At 39.9% G+C, this 19,480-nt stretch overlaps 1 protein-coding gene across 4 annotated transcripts in view; it reads left to right on the top strand.

The window, feature by feature from the left end:
- Window positions 1-2,699: 2,699 nt before the first annotated feature.
- The window catches only part of FBLN1 (fibulin 1), a 79,079-nt gene continuing 62,298 nt past the window's right edge, over window positions 2,700-19,480 (top strand). The window contains exons 1-3 of one of the 4 annotated variants that reach the window (XM_005147989.3): window positions 2,706-2,810; window positions 3,169-3,371; window positions 18,424-18,523. In XM_005147989.3, coding sequence (XP_005148046.2) covers window positions 3,296-3,371; window positions 18,424-18,523 — 176 coding nt within the window. In that variant the 5' untranslated portion in view covers window positions 2,706-2,810; window positions 3,169-3,295. Of the gene's footprint in view, window positions 3,372-18,423; window positions 18,524-19,480 lie in introns of all 4 variants that reach the window. The other 3 variants (XM_031047998.2, XM_005147990.3, XM_034063031.1) reach the window with 3 other exon arrangements.

The following is a 19,480-nucleotide window of genomic DNA, read 5'->3' as shown; positions in this document are numbered from 1 at the left end:
CAATATGGTACCCATGTGGTATATGTGGCTTGGGCTCTTGGCATCCACATAAGCACATATATGCATATATGTAATATTACTTATATAGGTACTACATATATAAGTAGGTATTATATAGGTGTTATAGAAAGTAGGTATTATTATATAGGTATAAATATTATATTATTTATATAAAGAACAGTCCAAATTTAGGATGATTATAAAAGTCATCAGACATTGCAATTTTTCTGGAAGAAGTCCTCAGACAGTCCTGCCTGACTTTAGAGATGCCATCGTAAACCATATGGCATAAAGGTGGTGGCTATGTCAGCATTCTTGGCTGGAGAGGCACAGTTTCATCCACAGTAGGGAAACAGGAGGGTCTCAAGTCATCCCACCTTCCTTTGCTTACCTAGAGCCTGCAAGCAAGCAAAGGACTCAGGCTGGTATCCATTTGGTGTGGATAGACAGTAGTCTAGGATTTGAGAATGAAGATTCTCAGTAAATCTTCTTGCAAGCATTTGTAGCACTCAGTGATATATCCTTCCTATTAAGAAGGAAAAGAGTCCTTTTTATGCATCTTTAGTGTGGCACATTTCCATAACAAGAACCAGTATTTTTTTGCCATAGGGCCCAGAGAAACTTTTTCAAGAGAAACTTCTTGAGCCCTATGGCAATGGAAATTAAATCTAACTACAGTTAGGTTTCATTTCTCTTTTCTCCCTTTCAACATTCTTCCTGAAAACAGAGAAGACACAGCAATTTGCTTTCCCTCTCTTTTACTCAATTTCTGGGACAGATGTATTTTACTCTACAGTAAGACAGAGGAGCTGGAAGACAGAACAGCTGGGACTACAATGCAGAGGCTGATGTCCTTACATAGGCTTATTCAGGCCATCTCAAGAATTCCTGTTCCTATGAAACTAAGTAGCCAAATGACAGCTGTGAACTTGCTGCCATAGATGGTTAGATTTGCTAGAGTCATTATAAATTCTTTGTCAGGCTACTTGTATGTATCTACTCTCAACAAGACCCTTGGAAATGGCTTGCGCAATAATTTGTTACGCTGTCATTACTCATTAATCTGAGCTTCTGCAAATGATTTTTATTCTTCTGAAGTAAAAATAAAATCCTCATTAAGGAATTTGTTTGTTTTAAAAGCTACACAAAGGATTACAGGGCTTTTGCAAACAGATGTAAGAAAAAATGTGTTTTTGCAAAACGTTCTCTCACATAGGCCCTTACTTTATGCTGACTCCCAGGACTTTTGAATTGAACCTGAAGTGCCTGGCTTAGCTCTCTACAAAGCTTGGGGTCAGTAATTGGAATCACATGTACTCAGGCCACTAAATCTGATTGTAGGTGAGAGTGCTGATTTATACAAAATCCCACCCCAAATCAAGGAAAAACCTACTATCAGATCTGCAGATGACCATAGCCATGATGGTTTCTAGAAATATTTCTTCAACTGTTCTTAGAATTTGCTTTGTTTCTGGTAAACAGGTTGTGGTGGCAAACTAAACAGGAACAAGGAACAACCTCACTCTGGAGTAAGAATGTCCACACATGGTGTTAATCAGGGTAACTTGTGTGGACAAGCTATTACGTGTGACTACACAGTTTTTATCAGTTGAGTTGGAAGGCACCATGAGAGGGCTAATTCAAAAGCAACAAAAGGAAATGGCCCCTCACACAGCCACTGGTCGATTGTTGCAACCTGTTGCCAAAGCATATTTTGGATGATAAAAGTTTTCAAGAGCTCATGGGGAGACAGGGTAAATAAGTGGAAGAGGAATTCACTGAAGGCTGCTAAGTACAGAGAAACCACATTCCACTGAAGAAATGCTCCAAACTCAAAGCAGCTGAAGGCTGGGACAGCAGCTGGGAGAATTATCATGCGTGTTTCCCTTGTTCATACTCTTCCCTTGGAGACCATTTAGGATCATTGCTGAAAACAGGCTATTGGGATAGTTGAATGCTTGTCCATATGGCTATTTTTATCATAGAATAGTAAAATGATCTAGGCCAGAAAGGACCTTACAGATCATGTAGTTCCAACCCCCCAGCCATGAGCAGGGACACCTTCCATTAAACCAAAGCTCAAAGACCCATCCAGCCCCATTTATGTTCTTGAGTAAGAAAAGGGAAGAGCAAGTAACCTGGTGCTGAACAAAACATGCACGCTTTCAACTCTTACTGCCTTAAATACTTTTCCCAGTTGGACATTTTGAAAAGAGATACTCAAAGATTGCATTACTGAGTAGCTACAAGAGGAACAGTCTAACCAGAGTCCATGTGGCACAACTACCAAGTAAACACACACTGATTTCCAACTGTTTGAGTAAAACTGAGGGCAAAGTATAGAAGGTGATGAACTCTCCATTTGTTTCCATGCACATTTGCCTGCAAATATTATCCCCCTTGTTATCTTAAAGATCTTTGCAACAGCATAGCCAACTGGGTGCTTTCAACTCCAGCTCTTCCTTTGACCACTATCAGTGTTTGTGTTCCTGTTTAAATAAGATAAGGAGGTTTAAAAAAAAAAGGGGGGGGGGTAAGATGGGGGGAGGGAGGACAGAGTAGAGCTGACTGCCGCATTTGGGTTGGAATTCTCATCTTGACTTTTTAAGGAACGAGGAAGGAGGGATTTCCACCACCACCACCCCCCCCCCCCACCCCCCCATGAGTTTCATTGAAAGACTCTCGAATAACCCTCCTTTATAAAATCCTTCTTTATTGACAAAGTTGTGTTGGAGTAAACTCCACGGAAAGACCAAGGACGGGGGTTGAAAATCTCCTCTCCAGAGGTTAAACCTTTCCTCCTCTGCTAGGTGGCTTCTTTTGTTTTGTTTTGCCTTTGTTTGTGGCTTTCTCCTCTTTGGCACCGAGAGCAGTCGCTGCGTTTCTCCTTCACAGAACCAGTCACGCCGGCCCCAGATTCACGCTGAGGATCTGTAAAGTTTTCCGAGCTAAAGGGAGTCACTTTTACAGCGGGGGGTGTGTGCGTGGGGTGGCGGGGAGAGAGGTAGGGTATCAGCAGCAACGGGGCTCTGCCGCCGAGCTGTAGTGGCAGCTCTGTTCTGCTGAGCACTTGCAGGCGGTATAATTAACCAGGCAGGCAGTGAATTAAATCTTTGTAAAGCCCACCGAGTGGGGGGTTCCTGCAAACTCTTTTCCAACCGGTCTCAGGCGGCTGGGATAACATCAGAAACAGCAGCAGCAACAAGCAAAAAGGAAGGAGCCCGCTGGACGCTGCAGGAAAGCCAAGCTAAGCTCGGTGTGAGTGCTCCCGCTGACGGGCAGCTGCGGGCGGCCGATGGACAACCTCCGCGGGGCCCGGCCGCTGCGGCTGCTCTTGCTCCTGGCGCTGGTGCCTTCGCTCCGGGGCCAAGGTAAGTGCGGGGAGCGTCACGGAGCCGAGCACGGGCGTCAGCCGGGCTGCGCTGCGCCTCTCTCCCCCTTCTCCTGCCGCTTCCCCGGCGCCCGTGGGCCCGGCTCTGCACCGGGGGTAGCGGCGGGGGGTCCCGGTCAGGAGACGGTGGGCGACGGGACGCCTCACTGCCCCAGTGGTACCCGCTCCGGTGGGAGCGGGCGGCCGCGCTCCGGACAGCGAGCTGTGACCAGCGGCTGCGGGTCTGTAGGGCAGTTGGTCCTCTGGGCTTCCCCTGGTGTCACCCGTCCCCCCACCTTTCCCGTAGCCTTGAGCGTCCTGGGCAGGCTTTAAAGCGCTTCTGCCACGTTCAAGTGAGCTGAAAGGCGTGGCGTGCACCGGTTCCGCAGCAGCTGCCCACTGCTCTCGGCTCCTGCTGCCCCTGGAGCGCTTTAGTTGTGCTCTGGAGGGTCGATGCAAAGCTCCACTGGGACGGACTTGGCCAACAGGAATTGGTGAGTGGGTCCTTTGCGAGGCCGAGCAGCGCTGTCCTCCAGAAGAACCAGCCGGCCGGGCCCCCGGGGGCGGCCACGGGGCTCTTGCAAGCCAATGTCCCAATAGCATCACAAATGAACCATGTGGGAACGTTGGCGCTGTCGCATGGTTCCCCCCTCTGCAATGAAAGGTGCCCGGTGCATATGGGGGTCGGGTGAAATTGCACACCATGAAGGTGATGTGTCCCAAAACGGGTGGTCAGGGGAAGTGCCAGGTCTGATCTGCAAGGGACCATCCCCTCAAAAATGGGAAACAGGAGCAGGAGTTACTTGAAATCTCAGTGGAGCAGGAGGAATAGCAAAGGATGTAGGCTTTTTGAAGATAAAATGTGAAACATTTATGAATTATGGTGTGTGATGTAGTTGCTTTTGAAAGCAGGGATCTGTGTCCAGGCCATGGCTCCCTTCCCATACTACGTACTTTTCCCCTGTTGTTTCAATACTGTATAAAAAAAGTATATTCAGTTGATTTAATTCAGTGCAGCAATCCAATGCAAATAGAAGTGGTAAGATATGACAAAGAAACTACTTCTAATATGGTGATAATTAATTTATCACAGCTAACAGGTAAGTGACTTTTTCTATTAGAGTAACCCCCAGGGGGCCATTCAGACGTGAGGCTTGACTGTGCTGTAATCCAGGCGAACATTTAGAAACATATGGGCTCTGGCATAGGCCTAACAATGGCAGACAAAAGCCAGTGAAGTAAGTTGTTACTATCATAGTGTTTTGGCTCTTTGATTTTCATATAGAAGAGCACTATTCACAGATATCCTTCAGAATATTTGCTTTTTGATAGAGAGACATTAGCCACTCCTTTTAAAGAAGGAGGGGAAAAAAAAGCTTACAAAAGCAATGTTTAGTGCCAGGATCCTCAGGTCACTCCTACTTTCTCTCAGATAACACTACATCACCAAAAATGTGGCTTTGATGTATCACAGTGATCTGACATAGTAATTCTAAGCATTCTGAGTTATGGTAAAACATGGGAGAATTTAATCTTGTAATCTCTGCACATTTAATCTTAATTACTGGACTACTTCTTAGAAAAAGGATAAGTAATTAGATATATAAGTTCAGGTTTTCACAGGGTTTTTTTTAACACAAAATATAGCCAAATTTGTCTGTAAAAGGTATTATACTAGGTTTTTATTCTCCAATAGAAATCCATACTCTAATTTGCTGAGAATTTCTACATCTATAGAATTCTGAATGCAATACACTAGATAAAATTAGATTTAAATGTCTAAAGCCAGACGACAGTCCTCACTTAGGACACTACATTTTGAAGGGTTGATTTCACTCAGGTGAAATAGTTATTGGTAATTGTAATTGCTGTAAAAAAGATACTTCTTTTTCTGCATTATTTCACATGGCCATCTGTGTTTTGCAGGCAAATGAAGTAATTACCTTGTGAGATCACGTTGTTTAAGTGCAGGCTCTTTGGGAGAGTGTCTGTGTTCCTCTGTGTGACTAGAATAAGGGGGTTTGGGGCAAAGATGAGCTCCTAGAGTAATATAATTGCCAAGTTACTAGGACAACATATTTCTGAAACAGCTTCCTCCTGAGCTTTTTACTATCAGGTTTCTTGTTTGCTTTTTATTATTAATGAATCACCAAATCATCAGTATCTATTAATTGAAGTCCCCATTCTGAGAAAAACCCCAAGGGACTGCTGACTTCAGTGGAACTGTCCAGTGCACATGAATATGAATACCCACATCATTCTTTGCAAGAGTATGGGTCTTAAAAACCTTCTAAAGTTTTTAATGCAACCTTATTTTATTGCAAAATTTGCATTTTTTAAACCATTTTTGTTGTTGTTGTTGTTTTCCTTATAATATAAACTACCATCTACTGAAGAATATGAATTGTTCACATCATTATGTCCAGTCGCTGTGAATAGTTCATCCTCTAGCTGTGTCTTTGGCATGTCTTGGTACTACAGGCACAGACAGTTTAACTCACTAAACATCTGGAAACATGTCTATTCAGGGTGAGCTTAGAGTTTGTAATAAAAAAAATGTTCCACTGAGCGTGTGGAATGAGTTTTATTTTAAGATTATGATTTTTACATGTGCATTTATAGCAATAAAGTTGCAAGAAGTGTATGGGTGGAGGTAGAACTTACAAAAGGCTAAATCTGTGCTCTCTTGCCTTCTGTCATAGATAAAATCTCCCCCCAAAATCACATAGTACCAAAAAAAACTGTTCTAAAATATGAGTTCTATCTCTAAATTAGTTATAAGTTCAGTTTTTTTGTAATAGTCCATTTTCAGAAAGGACATTTTACTGCAGTCAGGGGAAGAGCAAAATGTTAAAACTCTTGGTTTTCATCTGTGTAATTGAAAGCAGACTTGTTAGTGAAATCCAAGATGAAAATCCATAAACTAGCTTATCAAGTTACTGCAGTATATTTATATCATCCTGTCAGATTTCAGGCACTACCTGATAGCAGGTCAATGCATTTTGGAAAGTTATTTATTTATTGTTGCACTTTAGCCCATTCTGCAAATTTCATATCAACTTTACATGTGTTTTTAATAGATAGTTGTATTGAGACCGACTTGTTCTATAAGACTTTTATTAACATTTTCTGAAAGATGTGTGTTAGCCCTCTGGGAGTTGATAGAAATAGAATTACCTGGGACCATGAAAGAATTTGAGTTTGTTTTTGTGAGTTATGGATAGATCTAAAGAAGTAGGTGAACAAAATCAATTCAGTAAACAGAGGACATGGATTTAGTAGATCTAGTAAAATATCTGTAGAGAATAAAAGAGGATGAGACAGAAAAGATCAAGAAAGAGAGCTGACACCCAAATAAAAAACCATCAGATCATAGTAAGGAATTTTAATGGTAGGATAGAGTGGTTTAGGATGAAAGAGATAAATGAACAAAAGCTTTTGTGAAAAAGGTAGCAAAAAGTGATGGTTGGCAGTGACAGGGAGTAAGGAAAATGAGCAAAGTTAAGAAAGAATAAATTAAGAAGGTCGTTTTAGCCAGAATGGGCAAAAGTTCTTGTAAAGCACTCAGAAAAATATTAGGTATGTGTATTTATGTGTCTATTTCATGGAAAGAAGTAGGCCAGCTGTTGAGATTTCAATAGTCATCACATATAATTAAACTGGGAGGGTGGATAACAGTGCTCCAAGATAAGATATAGAGGTGAAGGTGCAGTATTGAGAAGATTGCAGGCTGAGAAAAGATAGGAAAATTGTCCACAAAGAAGTCCATGAAGGAGTTGTCAGGAGAAAAGGGAATACAGAGGAATAGGGCACAAGAAGCAAAACAAGAATATATAGGAGAGAAAAGGTCATTACAGATCAGTGAAGAGACCTAGAAAAACGTAAAGAATTTCTGGCCATAATATTTTGTAAGTCAAAATTAGTTTAGAAATGCTCTGAATAATGTCAAGTAAGCGGAGGAGTAGTCAAAGTAGTACCTACAAAGATGATGTGGTGGGCAATTTACAGTGACAGGGAGAGTGTGCACAGTAACTGTGACAGAAACCTGCCTGTTTATACACTTGGTGAGGATTTTTGTCCTGCTGAATTAACTTCTGGCAAGTCACTGGAACAGTCCAGTCAAAGTTGGAAAAGTCTTTTCTGATCAACTGTATGCACCAGTCCTAAAGAAGGATCTGCAGTGCTAATGCTCTCCTGAATTCACAGTTTCGTATTTGTAATAGACCAGGCTGGATGCAGCTTTGAGCAACCTGGTCTAGTGGCAGGGGGTTTGGAACTAGATGATCTTTAAAGTCCCTTCCAATCCATACCATTCCATGATTATGTTTGACTATATAGTTAATGAAGTGTCTTGCCTTCACTTATTTAAACAAATACCACCTTTTTCCCCCCAGCTCTCATGAATACTTTGTCTCTGCTTTGTGCTTGTATAACCTGCATAAAAGTTTTGACAAATTGCCCTTTTGATTTCAAGTTTGTGTTGTAGGATCTTAAGAAGATACTGAATTTCTAGATTCTCACAAATTCTCATGAGAATTCTTTTCAGTAAATCAAATTAGTGGAAAATCTTCATTCAAAAGCAGCTGAAAGATATCTGGGATGAGGTTTTGGGTACATACTACACGAGTCTAGGAAGTATGTTGCTTTCTGCATTATGTTAGCACCCTTGCTGGACAAGGATATAAGATGTTCCCTGCTAAAGGGTTCACTTTTGAGTCTAGTAAAAATCTGGATTGAGACCTTAAGCTTAGTAATAAAGCAGTACCTAAAAAAATCTTCTGTATCAATGCCAAAGTAAGTGTATGGATGTTGAAATACTTTGCCAGATATATTCCAGCTTTTTAAGGTATTTCCAAGGATTTAGTAAGCACTGGAAGGATATACTGTACAAATGCTACCAGCAGTACATCTATTCAAAATGCTACAATCCTCCAGCTTTGAACTTCTTATCACTGACTAAATTTCAAGCATTGAGTAGTTCTAATATCAATACTTTGGAGGAAAATCTGGAAGAGCTAGATACCAGTTTGCAGCTCAGTATACATAATTTAAAAAATAAGGAAAATCTCATGTAAGAAAAAGTTTTAGTAATGTTTTCTCCAAACCAAAACCTTCTCCAAATCACTGCCATATAATTACATGCAAAAACTGGATCTTTGTTTTCTTCATGCTCTGTAAAGTCTGTGGTTCCCTCCATACTTGAACCTTGTCCAATTGTGGGTAAAGTTTATCCCATCTACTTAATGTTTCTAGACTACTCTTTAAATATGGCAGTAGTAAAATATGAGAATCCTGCATCATTGTCCATTATTTTTTAAAAACATATATATATTCAGCAATAAACATGCTTACAGAGTAGATCTATTTCACTTAAGCAGTATATAAAAGGATAGTTATTCTTGCTCATTTTCTGATGAGATGAAAATAGAGAAATCCCAGTGTGAACATGTTTTCCCTGTAACCATTTTTCATGATAAAATACAAGAATGCTTAAGCATATATATATGTTCGATACGCTGAGACATGCTGCTTTGTCATGTTCTCAGATCCTTCCTTTTCAGTTGCTTTAATTTGAATATATACATATACTTGGGCTTAATTCAAAGCTCTTTAAGATTTATCTAAAGACTGTCATTTACTTCAGTATGTTTTGGATTAAGTTCATTATACAAATGAAAGGGACTAACAATAGCTTAATTGTTACCTCATATATAAAACTTTCTAAACACACACTTTTTTAAGATTTGAAATGAAATATCAAGAGAAGATAGAAAGTTTTTCTTAAATGAGAAAGAAAATGGTGCTTCAAAGTATCAACATTTTGTGAAGTAATTTCATTATTTGCATGATTTTTTTTCATACAGGGAAGAGTGAACAACAAAATTTGGCATGTGCAAGTCAGAAAGAGCAGTTGCTGTTGTTCTTCCAGTTATGAGTCTTTTTCATAGATTCACCTTGTCTTCATGGTGAGGCTAAGTTCCCTAGGCCACCTGTGTCCGTCAGAGCTGTGAATGCGCTCTTTTTCATGGTTTTGTGAATATGTAAAGTCTAGGATAGCCATTACTTATACTAAGCTGTTTACATGATGCCGACTTGGTGGGCTGTAGTATTTTCTCTCGATATCTTCATGTCTTCTAGAAATCTTCAGAACAGCCTTCAGTCTTCTACTTTCAGTATCTTTTGAACTCCAGCATCCTCACAGAAGTCTGCAAAATAATCTACCTGGAAAGATTAAAAAATTCAAGTCAATTTCTTTACAGAAAAGTCATCCATCCACATGAGGTAGCAATCTTCAGACACACAGAAGGTTGTTGAAGGGTGTAGGAGCCTGTGTGTAAGAAGTAGTGACAAAAAAATAGGTTTCAATAGGCTTTTGAAGTGGGCAGTGAGGTAATGCATCATTAAAAATTCTGTCATTGCCTACAGTGGTTGTGGGATGAGCCCCACTTGATATTGTTTTGAATCACTAGATGGGAATCTGCCTAAAACTGGCTATATTTTATCAGTTTTGCCTGAGATTAGTGGGTAAGAGAAGACAACCTCTTGAGGGCTCCTACATCCCTATCTTATATGGCATTTTGATAGACATTCAAAATGCCTTATAGTCTTCCTGCAATAGATGGAGTCACCTTTTCTAGCTTTTTAGTAACCAATTGTCTACTTTTTTGAACATTTTTCTTACTAGGCCTGAAACAAAATAAAAAAGCCACAGTAAAGCGCTTACTTTCCCCACCAGAGAAAACAAGGCATGTTGCAACGTAACAATGCCTCCCTTAGGACTGTCCTTATCATCAGACATGGCAGCTACCTCATCACCAGCTATTGCCATAAATGATTGGAAGAGCTGCTTTTATAAATTGCAAACAGACATCTCAAAATGAGGTTTGGTCATATCTGAAAAATCCCTCTAATTGTGCGATGGCCACTGCTGGTGCTACCAGAGCCACATTCCCCATAAATGAGTGTTCTCCAGACCTAAGAAAATTTCCAGTAAAATGTTGGCTGTTTTAAAACCAACCACAAAACACACTAACATACCAGGCATTTCCTTTACTGTGCTGCTGCTTTACTTTAGTGTGCTAACTGGCTTTCTTCAATGATTTCAGCTATTCTGAAATAATCACACTTAGCTGAGAATTAATCCGAAGTTAAAGCTTCAAACACTTAAAGCCTATTCAGGTCGTATTTCTTAGCACATGAACTGTGACTGCCAGTCCTTAAAGATCCAGTATGACCTCCACACTTGGAAGAGAGCAGCACTATTATAATAGGCTCTCTTTGAGGGCAAAGAGTAGAGAGGCAGCCTTGTGGCTGCAACAGATGCTGTAGAAATTTCTTCCTGGCTTGTGCTGTTGTGGGTATTACAAGAAAGGGCATCTTGGCTCCAAATTTTATGTTAGGAAAGTTTAGACTGGTATATTCCTTAAGGGAATCTGTAAGAACAATCTAGTGTGGAAGGACTAAGAACAGCTTACTGTTGAAAGGTGATTAATGCCACAGCTCAGCTGTGTCTATTCATCTTACCCCATTGGTGTATTGGCATATTTGATGTGCAGTCTTGAGGTAAACAAGAATGGCTCTGAAGAAAAAGAGAAGCTCCTATTCATTTTAGTTCTTTCTCTGCATATGAAGTGGAGGAGAGGCATTTTCATGCCAACTCCAGCCTGAAGAGATCCAGCAAATACATCATCTCAAGATGGAGAATGGTAATGGTTTCCTGTATCACCCCATTACTCCAATTCAAACCATTTGTTTCAGGGAATCATGAGGCCCAATTTTCTGGTTTATGTCTTTCTTTTTCCCAGCTTCAGGTGTCCTTCACCCTTTCCTCTACTCTGTGTGCCTAATCCCTAGGTTTATACACAAGACCAAGATGTAACAAGGCTGTACTTATCCTGTTAGTCTATTACCAGCTGGACCTTTGAAGTCAGCTGGCTTTTCTCTTGTCTAAACATATCATTGGGTCTATTTGATGCTTTCAGTGACCAGCCAGAGTGTTTTTTCATTGCCAGAAACAGCATTTCTACAATCTGTTGTAAGGACAGCCAAAAACTCAAGACTACAAATCCCAGCTGGCAGCACTTGACTGCCATCTCTACTAAAAAAGCAACTGCCTTGTCCACCTAATATTAGCCAGGTGTTGTTGCTCCAATAATGATTGCTTTGGCATAGCAGATCAGGCCAAGCACACTTTGTCTGCCCTGAACCTATAGCACAGTTGAGCCTTGGCCAAAGGGGTGTGCAGTCACTCTGGGCTGTTTTGTCAGGAGACTGCAGATGTAAAGGGAGGTTGAAAGACAATGTGACTCTGAATAATGCAGGTGACCAATGTGTTATTTTGAGGATCAAAATCCATATGTAGACTTGAGGGTTTTTTCAGCTGACAGATGGGTGAACATCACTAGTAAGAAATTTTCTTGACAGGACAAGAAAAGTCTTGCCAGAAAGGTATGCTGTGAAAGTTGACAGTATTTTCTTACTGGAAATCTAAACGAACGCATGCCTGTTGTAATCATGAGTTCCAAAAATTCTGGATGACATACTGTTACTGGAGCATGTTGGAATAGTGCTGAGCTTTCACAGAGTCCATCTGCTGCCTGTGTCTGCGTATGCTGAGAAGTGATAATCATGTTCTGTTTTCTCACATTCCATAGTGCTGAGACCCTGACAGAGTAAATTGAGTGAAGGGAAAGACCTGCACTGCATTTTACAAATGTTATCAATTTATGTCTTTAAAAGATTAAAAACATCTAAATAAAGAGGTGTGACTTTGACCCCTTGACCTGCATTCACTTCCAAATCCATACCCAGCTATAGCTGGTTATGTGGGCTGGGAAGTAGATGAATTTGATGGTCACATCACTTATTGTACTGAAGAACTAGAAAGCTTCACTAGCCCTAGCTTGTTAAACCCACAAGGCTCAGGTGTAGCATTGGTTTGGTATTATCATTAACTTTATAAATGTTCCATAGATCAGCACTGAGTAATGAACAGCTGTCTAATCCTGAACATAGGATACATAGGATTTTCTATCAGCAGCTGCTGTACATAATAGCTGCTATTATAGACTGCTACTTAAAAAATCTGTCCCTTTTTGATCTAGATGGAATGCTACTGCCATGAAAATTACCCCGTCCTTTTTACTCCTGCTTATTTTTTTTGCATAATTCCCAGAAACAATTCAGGGTTTCTCGTTCCAGGAATCATGTTTTTGGGTAGCATTCTTCAGCTTATCTTTCTTTTGCAGAAAATATTCACTGTAGCAGCTGAATAAGCAATTATTACATCATAGAAGTCTAAGGTTATACAGATTTTAACCACATTCCTTGCTTTGAACTCCCACGCAGTATGGCAATCCTGTTAAGATTAGCAGACTACCTTTTTTTGAAGCAGCCATATGCCTGTACACATTTTGCTGATGCAAGCACAGTTCATTGCTAGCACATGGAGGCATCATCTATTCCTCTAATCACTTCTTATCTGATAGGTCTTCTTTGTCACAGATTTTGTAAAAATAGAGGTTGGAGTTCCAGATGTTTCTACTGTCCTCTTGAGAGACTCCTGAAATCTCTTTCACAATGCTACATGTAACACCTTGACATGAGGACAGGTATCCTCAGTTTTCACCATACTAACACAACTCTAATTATTTTGGATGCCCTGATGCACACACTTATTTACAGGGACAAAGGAGTGATAAAGCTGCATGTGATTTTACTTAATATAGACTTGGATTTTCTCAATTAGTCAGTTATCATATACAATTACTCTGAGTGGAAAGGAAGTAAATATGCTACCATCTTAACGGACCTCTGGTTTATCTTCATACTTCTCTGCCTTGTGATACCAAAAATCTGAGCAATTACTTCACAAACTCACAAAATGGACCAGATAGTTGTGTGTAAAATTCCCACATTTTACAACTTTCTTGTGGGGTTTCTTCCTCCAGACAAAAGGGCACATTTCAGCTGGACATAGACAATATCATCAGCCTTTCCTAGAAGTGTTTTGTCTCTCAGATGCCTGAGATTTCTCTGGCTCATTTGCATGAGACATGCACTTGGCAAAACAGTAAGGGGAACCACGTTCAGCAGAACAGTACTGTAATTTCTATCTGATCATCTTTAGCACTCCAGCTCTGAGGGGTGCCACGAGCAATACAAGACACATGCTCACATTCGGGGAAAAGAAACCACATCACTTTCTGCACAGTAAGTGACATTCTCTGAGATGTCGTAATCAGCGTAGTTTCTACCATCTGCTTCCTGCCTTCCTTTCCTTTCAGATATCCTGCATTGCAAACCTCTAGTTATGAGAAACTGAAGAGAGGACATGGTCCCCCTTGCTGTTGGCCCCCTGAAGAGGGTGTAAGGAGGCACAAATGGCCTCAGTATGAACTGCTTGCCCAAAGGCTTCCGACTGGGAGCTACATGAATATGCACATGCAAGGTTGAATCCGCAACAGTGGAAAAATACAGTTACAAGACAGTAAGTCTGTCCTGGTTCTGAATATTCATTAACAACTCTTCATGCCAAAGTAGTCACAATCTATTCCAATGCAATCAGGAGTTGACACCCGAAGTGTGAGACATGCACTTTCTCAGATTTTGAAAGAATAGAGATTTGTCCACAAATGACCATTTTTGAAAGCAAACTTCAAGGCCAACCTAGAGAAAATATTTTTCACTGGTTTATTGTTATGTTTTAGAAGAATGGCCTTGAGGGTGGAGTCCTTTTTATACTGCTTGTTTTTCACTTCCCTCTATTCTCAAGAGGTTTTTGGCAGGATCTTTGAAGGATATGAATTGTGATGTCACCAAAACAATGAGTCTGGACCACAGTTCTTCCTCAGAAAACTATCTGAAATCCTTCTTTGCCTGGATACGGTCCTACAGGCGAGCTTGCTTAGCTTGGCCTGCTTTGAATTCTTGAGTTATTTGGTTTCAGTAGAGGTGTGTTGCCAGAGCTGGGAAGGAAGAACTGGTGTCCAGAGCCAGGGATTGTCCTTCTGGGGAGGAACTTGGCTAAAGACCCATTTGTACAAAGCCCTGCAAAAGCCTGCAGCCAGCTCTGCACTCGAGTTAAATGTGTATCATTTTTCAACACAGTTAAGATTGACTGCAGACAACAGCACTAAAAATATGGTTATTTGTAACACATTGTATGAAATTTGATGCATATAGCGTTTGTTAGCAATACACTGACAGTCAGAGCACATGAGACAGTGTCCCTATTCCCAGAGAAGAGATCAGACACAAACTTATGTCTTTCAGCACAAGCAGATATTTATTTACAAGACTGATTTTCTCTGTATCATTATGAACTGCAGTTGGCTTTCAGACACTGGCATGAATTCTGGACAACTGAGGAATTCAAGAGAAATATTGCTTTGACTGTAATGACAGAATTTTGACCATTATTTTGGGTATGCAAGTAAGGCTAGAAGGGTGACCTGGGTCATGGAGTACCGACCTCTGTTATCAACTAACATTTAAAGTAACTTTGTTTGTAAGTATAATGATTTTCTTATTAAAACACATTTGGTTTATTTGATCCCATAATTCTGATTATTGTTTACTACTGTAATATTTGTTGACAGGAACCACATCCTTTAATAAGCTTCACTTATCTAGGCTTAAAATGGTCTATTTCTTCCAATTTTTCCTCATAGAATAGGGCTTTGATTCCTCTATCTTTCTTGTCTTTCTTTACAAATTTTTCCATTTTGATGTAATCTTTTCTAAAGAGGGATGGCCAGAATTATGCTTCATACTCCAGAGCTTTATACTGTAGATCATATAATAACCTTAAGAGTACTTACCTTAAGATGAATGATGCATCCTAAAATCTCATTTAACTCTTTCAATTTTGCTTTAATTGTTGGATTATAATCACTAGTCAGGATACATATGTTGTTCCCTGCAAACAGCTGAGGTACTTGAGGGAATTATCTCTACTTGCTTATTTGTCCTTTCCCACATATGAAGATCTGCCATTTGAAGTACTCATGTAAACTCTGATGTGTGTCAAAATAAGTGTGATCATGAACAGATTTAATATTTCCACTTACTTGGATAACAGCAACCAGGTAAGGGTAAATGAAGAGATGGAAAGAGGCTGTAAACCTCATTCTACATCAGGAGCACCTGCAAAATGATGGTTTTGTAACTGGTGTAGGGAGAGCCAGAGGAGACAGATGCTTGTTCCTACTACGCTCTGCAGGAAGTCTTGAATATAATGCTGCTGCTTATTGAGTTTTGCTCCTTTTAGATATGCTTGGAGCAAAACTAAGAATGAGACAATCATGTGAGGCATTTTATGATCCAGTAGAGAGGTGGTCTGGGAATGACCCATTGTGCACTCCCTGTTTTGCCACCCACTTGCTGTGTGATGTGGCCAAGTAATTTCATCAATCTTTACTTCAGCTTCTCCATCAAAAAGAAGTAAATGAGATTTGCCTTCCTCTGTGCAGCACAGCAACCTACAGATGAGATACGTCTTACTTATTTTTTGTTAAGTAATTAGTCAAAAATCATCTAGGTGGGAAGGGACCTCTTGAGATCATACAGTGTCTGAACACTGTCACAGTAAAGAAGTGTTTTGTTATATTCAGATGAAACTTCATATAGTATAATTTCTGTCAACTGCCTCTTATCCTGTCAGTGGACACTTGAGAGAAGTCTGGTTCCATTTTCTTCATCCGCTTATGTTAGGTATTTATAAACATCAATTAGATTTCTCCTGAACCCTTTTTTCTCCAGGCTTAACAGTTCCAGCTCTGTCTCTCCTCATGTGAAAGATACTCAAGTGCATAAATCATCTTGGTGGCCCTGCACTGGATTCACTCTACTAAGTCCATATCTTTGTTGAAATAGGGAACCCAGGACTGGACACAGCACTCCAGATGATGCTGAGTCCAGTCAGCATCATGATCCAGTCAGCATCATGAACACACAGCACTTCACTGATGCAGAGCAAAGGAGAAGAATCACCTCCCTCAACTCACTGCCAATGTTCTGTCTAATGCAGCCCAAGATGGTGTTGGAAAAGAGAATTTGTGTCTGATCTCTGCCAATAGGGACACTTCATGTATTCTGTCTGCCAGTGTATTGCTAACACTATATGCATCAAATTTCATGCAATGTGTTACAAATCACTGTATTTTTAGTACTGTTGTCTGCAGTCAATCTTAACTGTGTTGAAAAATGATACACATTTAACTCAAGTGCAGAGCTTGCTGCAGGTTGCTGGCTTTGTGAGTGTGTGTTGCTGGCAGAAACCAACCAGAACACCTAGGTTCTTCTTTGAAGAGCTGCTTTGCAGCTGGTCAGTCCTCAGTGTGTACTGGTGCATAGGGCTTATTCCTCCTCAGATGCAGGACTTTGCATTTCCCTTTGCTGGGCTTTGTGAGTTTCCTGCCAGCCAATTTTTCCGGTCTATTGAGGTCCCTCTGGATGGCAGCCCAACTGTGTGGTGCATCAATCACCTCATCATGGATTTGTATCAGCTGTGAACTTGTTGAGGGTGTACTCCTTCCCAGTGTCCATCTCACTGTCCACTTACCTAACTTTATCAGCTTGCCTATGACAATGTTATGAGAGGCAGAGATAAAACCCATACTTGTATCAAGGCAAACAACATCCACTGCTCTCCCCTCATTGACCAAGCTAGCCATCTCATTGTAGAAGGTCATGAGGTTAGCTAAGCATGGTATACCTTTCATAAATCCAACCTGACTTCTCCCAATCACCTTTTTGTCCTTCATGTGCGTGGACACTGCTACCAGGAGGATTTTTTCCATCACCTTCACAGACAATGAGAAGAGGTAGGCCAGCCTGTAGTTTCCCAGATCTTCCCTCTTGAAAAGAAGGGAAACTATGTCTTTCTTGAAAATGATGGGAAATTTGTTCTCTTCCATTCTTCAGGAACTTCTCTTATTCACCATGACCTCTCAAGGATAGTTGTGAGTAGCCTGGCAGTGACATCAACCAACTCCCTCAGCACTCAAGGGTGCATCCTGTCAGGGTCATCAAGCAAAAAACCTTATGATAAAAGAGGAAACATTAGAAAGCTGTCCCTCTTGATAATCAGATTTTATTTTTTTTCTTGTACACAGATTACATATTTGTTATACAAGGAACTGTTCAGTATCTGGACTGCAAGATAATTAATAGGAAAATGTGACTCATGTTTATTCCAAGTTTTGATACACCTGCTGTGCAGTGAACTTTTGCACTTGGAATATGAAGCAAATCTGTAATGCTTGTCAGTTCATTAACAGTATTTAGATTTATTAAATTAGAGACTTTTGCAAAAATATCCTCTGAACAAATAATTATCTTCATCATGCTTTCCCTTAGTTTCAGGGTTGTTATAAGTTGGTATCTCTATTAATTTTTCTTTCATATATTACCAAAATACTGTCTCTCTGTACAATACTTCTGCATTTACAGACATGCTTATGAGTAAAACATTAATTGGAAAATAACCTCAGGAAACAGATAGTTCTGCAAACTAACTTGTAATGAGATTAGTCTATCGTCCATATCAGACAGTTACTTGATTTCATGGAATCATAGGATAGTTTGCATCTGAAGGGACCTTAAAGATCATCTAGTTCCAACCCCAATAGCATAATTAATACTGTATTTTTCAGAATTTTAAAAGGTTTCTTATTGCTACTTTTTTTTTTTATAATAAAGGAGTGCAATCTGACACATCCTTTTATTGTGCAGTACTCTTATCTATATGAACTTTTTTTCTGCTAGTGTATCAGACTCTAGGCTGTGTCTTTATGTGGCAGGTAAAGAGAAAGTGCAATTTGCTTTACCGATGAAGGAACACATCCAGCATCTGGGCTTATTGCAAGGTGCTAACAGATGCTTCATTTGGCCATGGCTGCCTTATGGATGGGTGTACTATTCTGTGTGTAGATTAGGGAAAATGAGTGGATTGTCTTTTTATTTTGTTTGCTTGTTTTTAACTGGCAGATGCAATACCATTTACTAAGGTTGTATTAAATATATTGTCTTTTTCTTTCTCATTTCTGCAGATCTTTCAATGGAAGAATGCTGTGACAAGGGCATTGAATGGGCAAATAAAAACAGAATATGTGCTTCTCTACCCTTAATATCTGAGTCCAGAGAATGCAGGTATATAGTTTTGTATATTAAATGACAGTTTGCATTTGCATGTAAAACCACTGGAATGGCAGGTATGAAAACTGACTTAGAAGATAAAGCACCCAACCCCTAAATTCAAGTTTTTCAAATCCATCTCTAGCCTTGGGGAATATCTACTGAGTACCTACTTTACTTCCATTATGTCTTTTAAATTTTTGCTGTTCTAGTACAGAGTCATCCAGCTCTATCTCTTTGACATATACTGTCTCTTAGGCAGAGGAGTACTATACTCACAGGGCTTGCACTTTGCCTGCAGTCAATACATCTCAGTGTGACACAACTAATGCCAGCAAAGCTTCTTCAGTTTATAAGGATTGTGGATCTAGCTCAGCAATGGTGCAAATTCTTGAACAAAAATGTATCAAGATGACAGATCCTGTACATTAATAATCTATGGATTGAATACATACATATGTATCTATGTAAGACAGCCTTTTAAAACAGTTTCTTCTGTGCAGTGCCACACAGGTAATTATCCTGCAGGTCTTAGTTGAATTGCTGTGTGTGGCAACTTACAGCTTAAGTCAAGGAGATTACTGGTTACGTAGAGTGTCTGACTTCTGTCAAAAGTATTTGACCACAGACAATAGTAACCTTTAGCTTATAGATTTCTTAAACCTACTGATATTTAATATGATCCTAATTTTTATTATGTAATCTAGCAAATGAAATAACTGAAAGGTTAAAATTATTTGAATGGTAATATTTTGTTTATACTGAATCTCTTATATGTTTGGGATATTCTTATTTTTTGTCAGTGATGGTTTGTGTTATTTTTGCTATTAAATGCACTTGTTGCATTTAATTTGTGGAGTTAACAGTTTGTGATTGGTAATTTGAGGGGCAGTTTCATAGAGGACTTTGTATTTAAGACATATTACATTGCTCTCATCTTTTCAAATGCATTGCAAAGTGGTTTAACCTCAG

Source organism: Melopsittacus undulatus, chromosome 5 (assembly GCF_012275295.1).
Source record: "Melopsittacus undulatus isolate bMelUnd1 chromosome 5, bMelUnd1.mat.Z, whole genome shotgun sequence".
NCBI lineage: Eukaryota > Metazoa > Chordata > Aves > Psittaciformes > Psittaculidae > Melopsittacus > Melopsittacus undulatus.
This window is presented reverse-complemented; position numbering and strand designations above follow the sequence as displayed.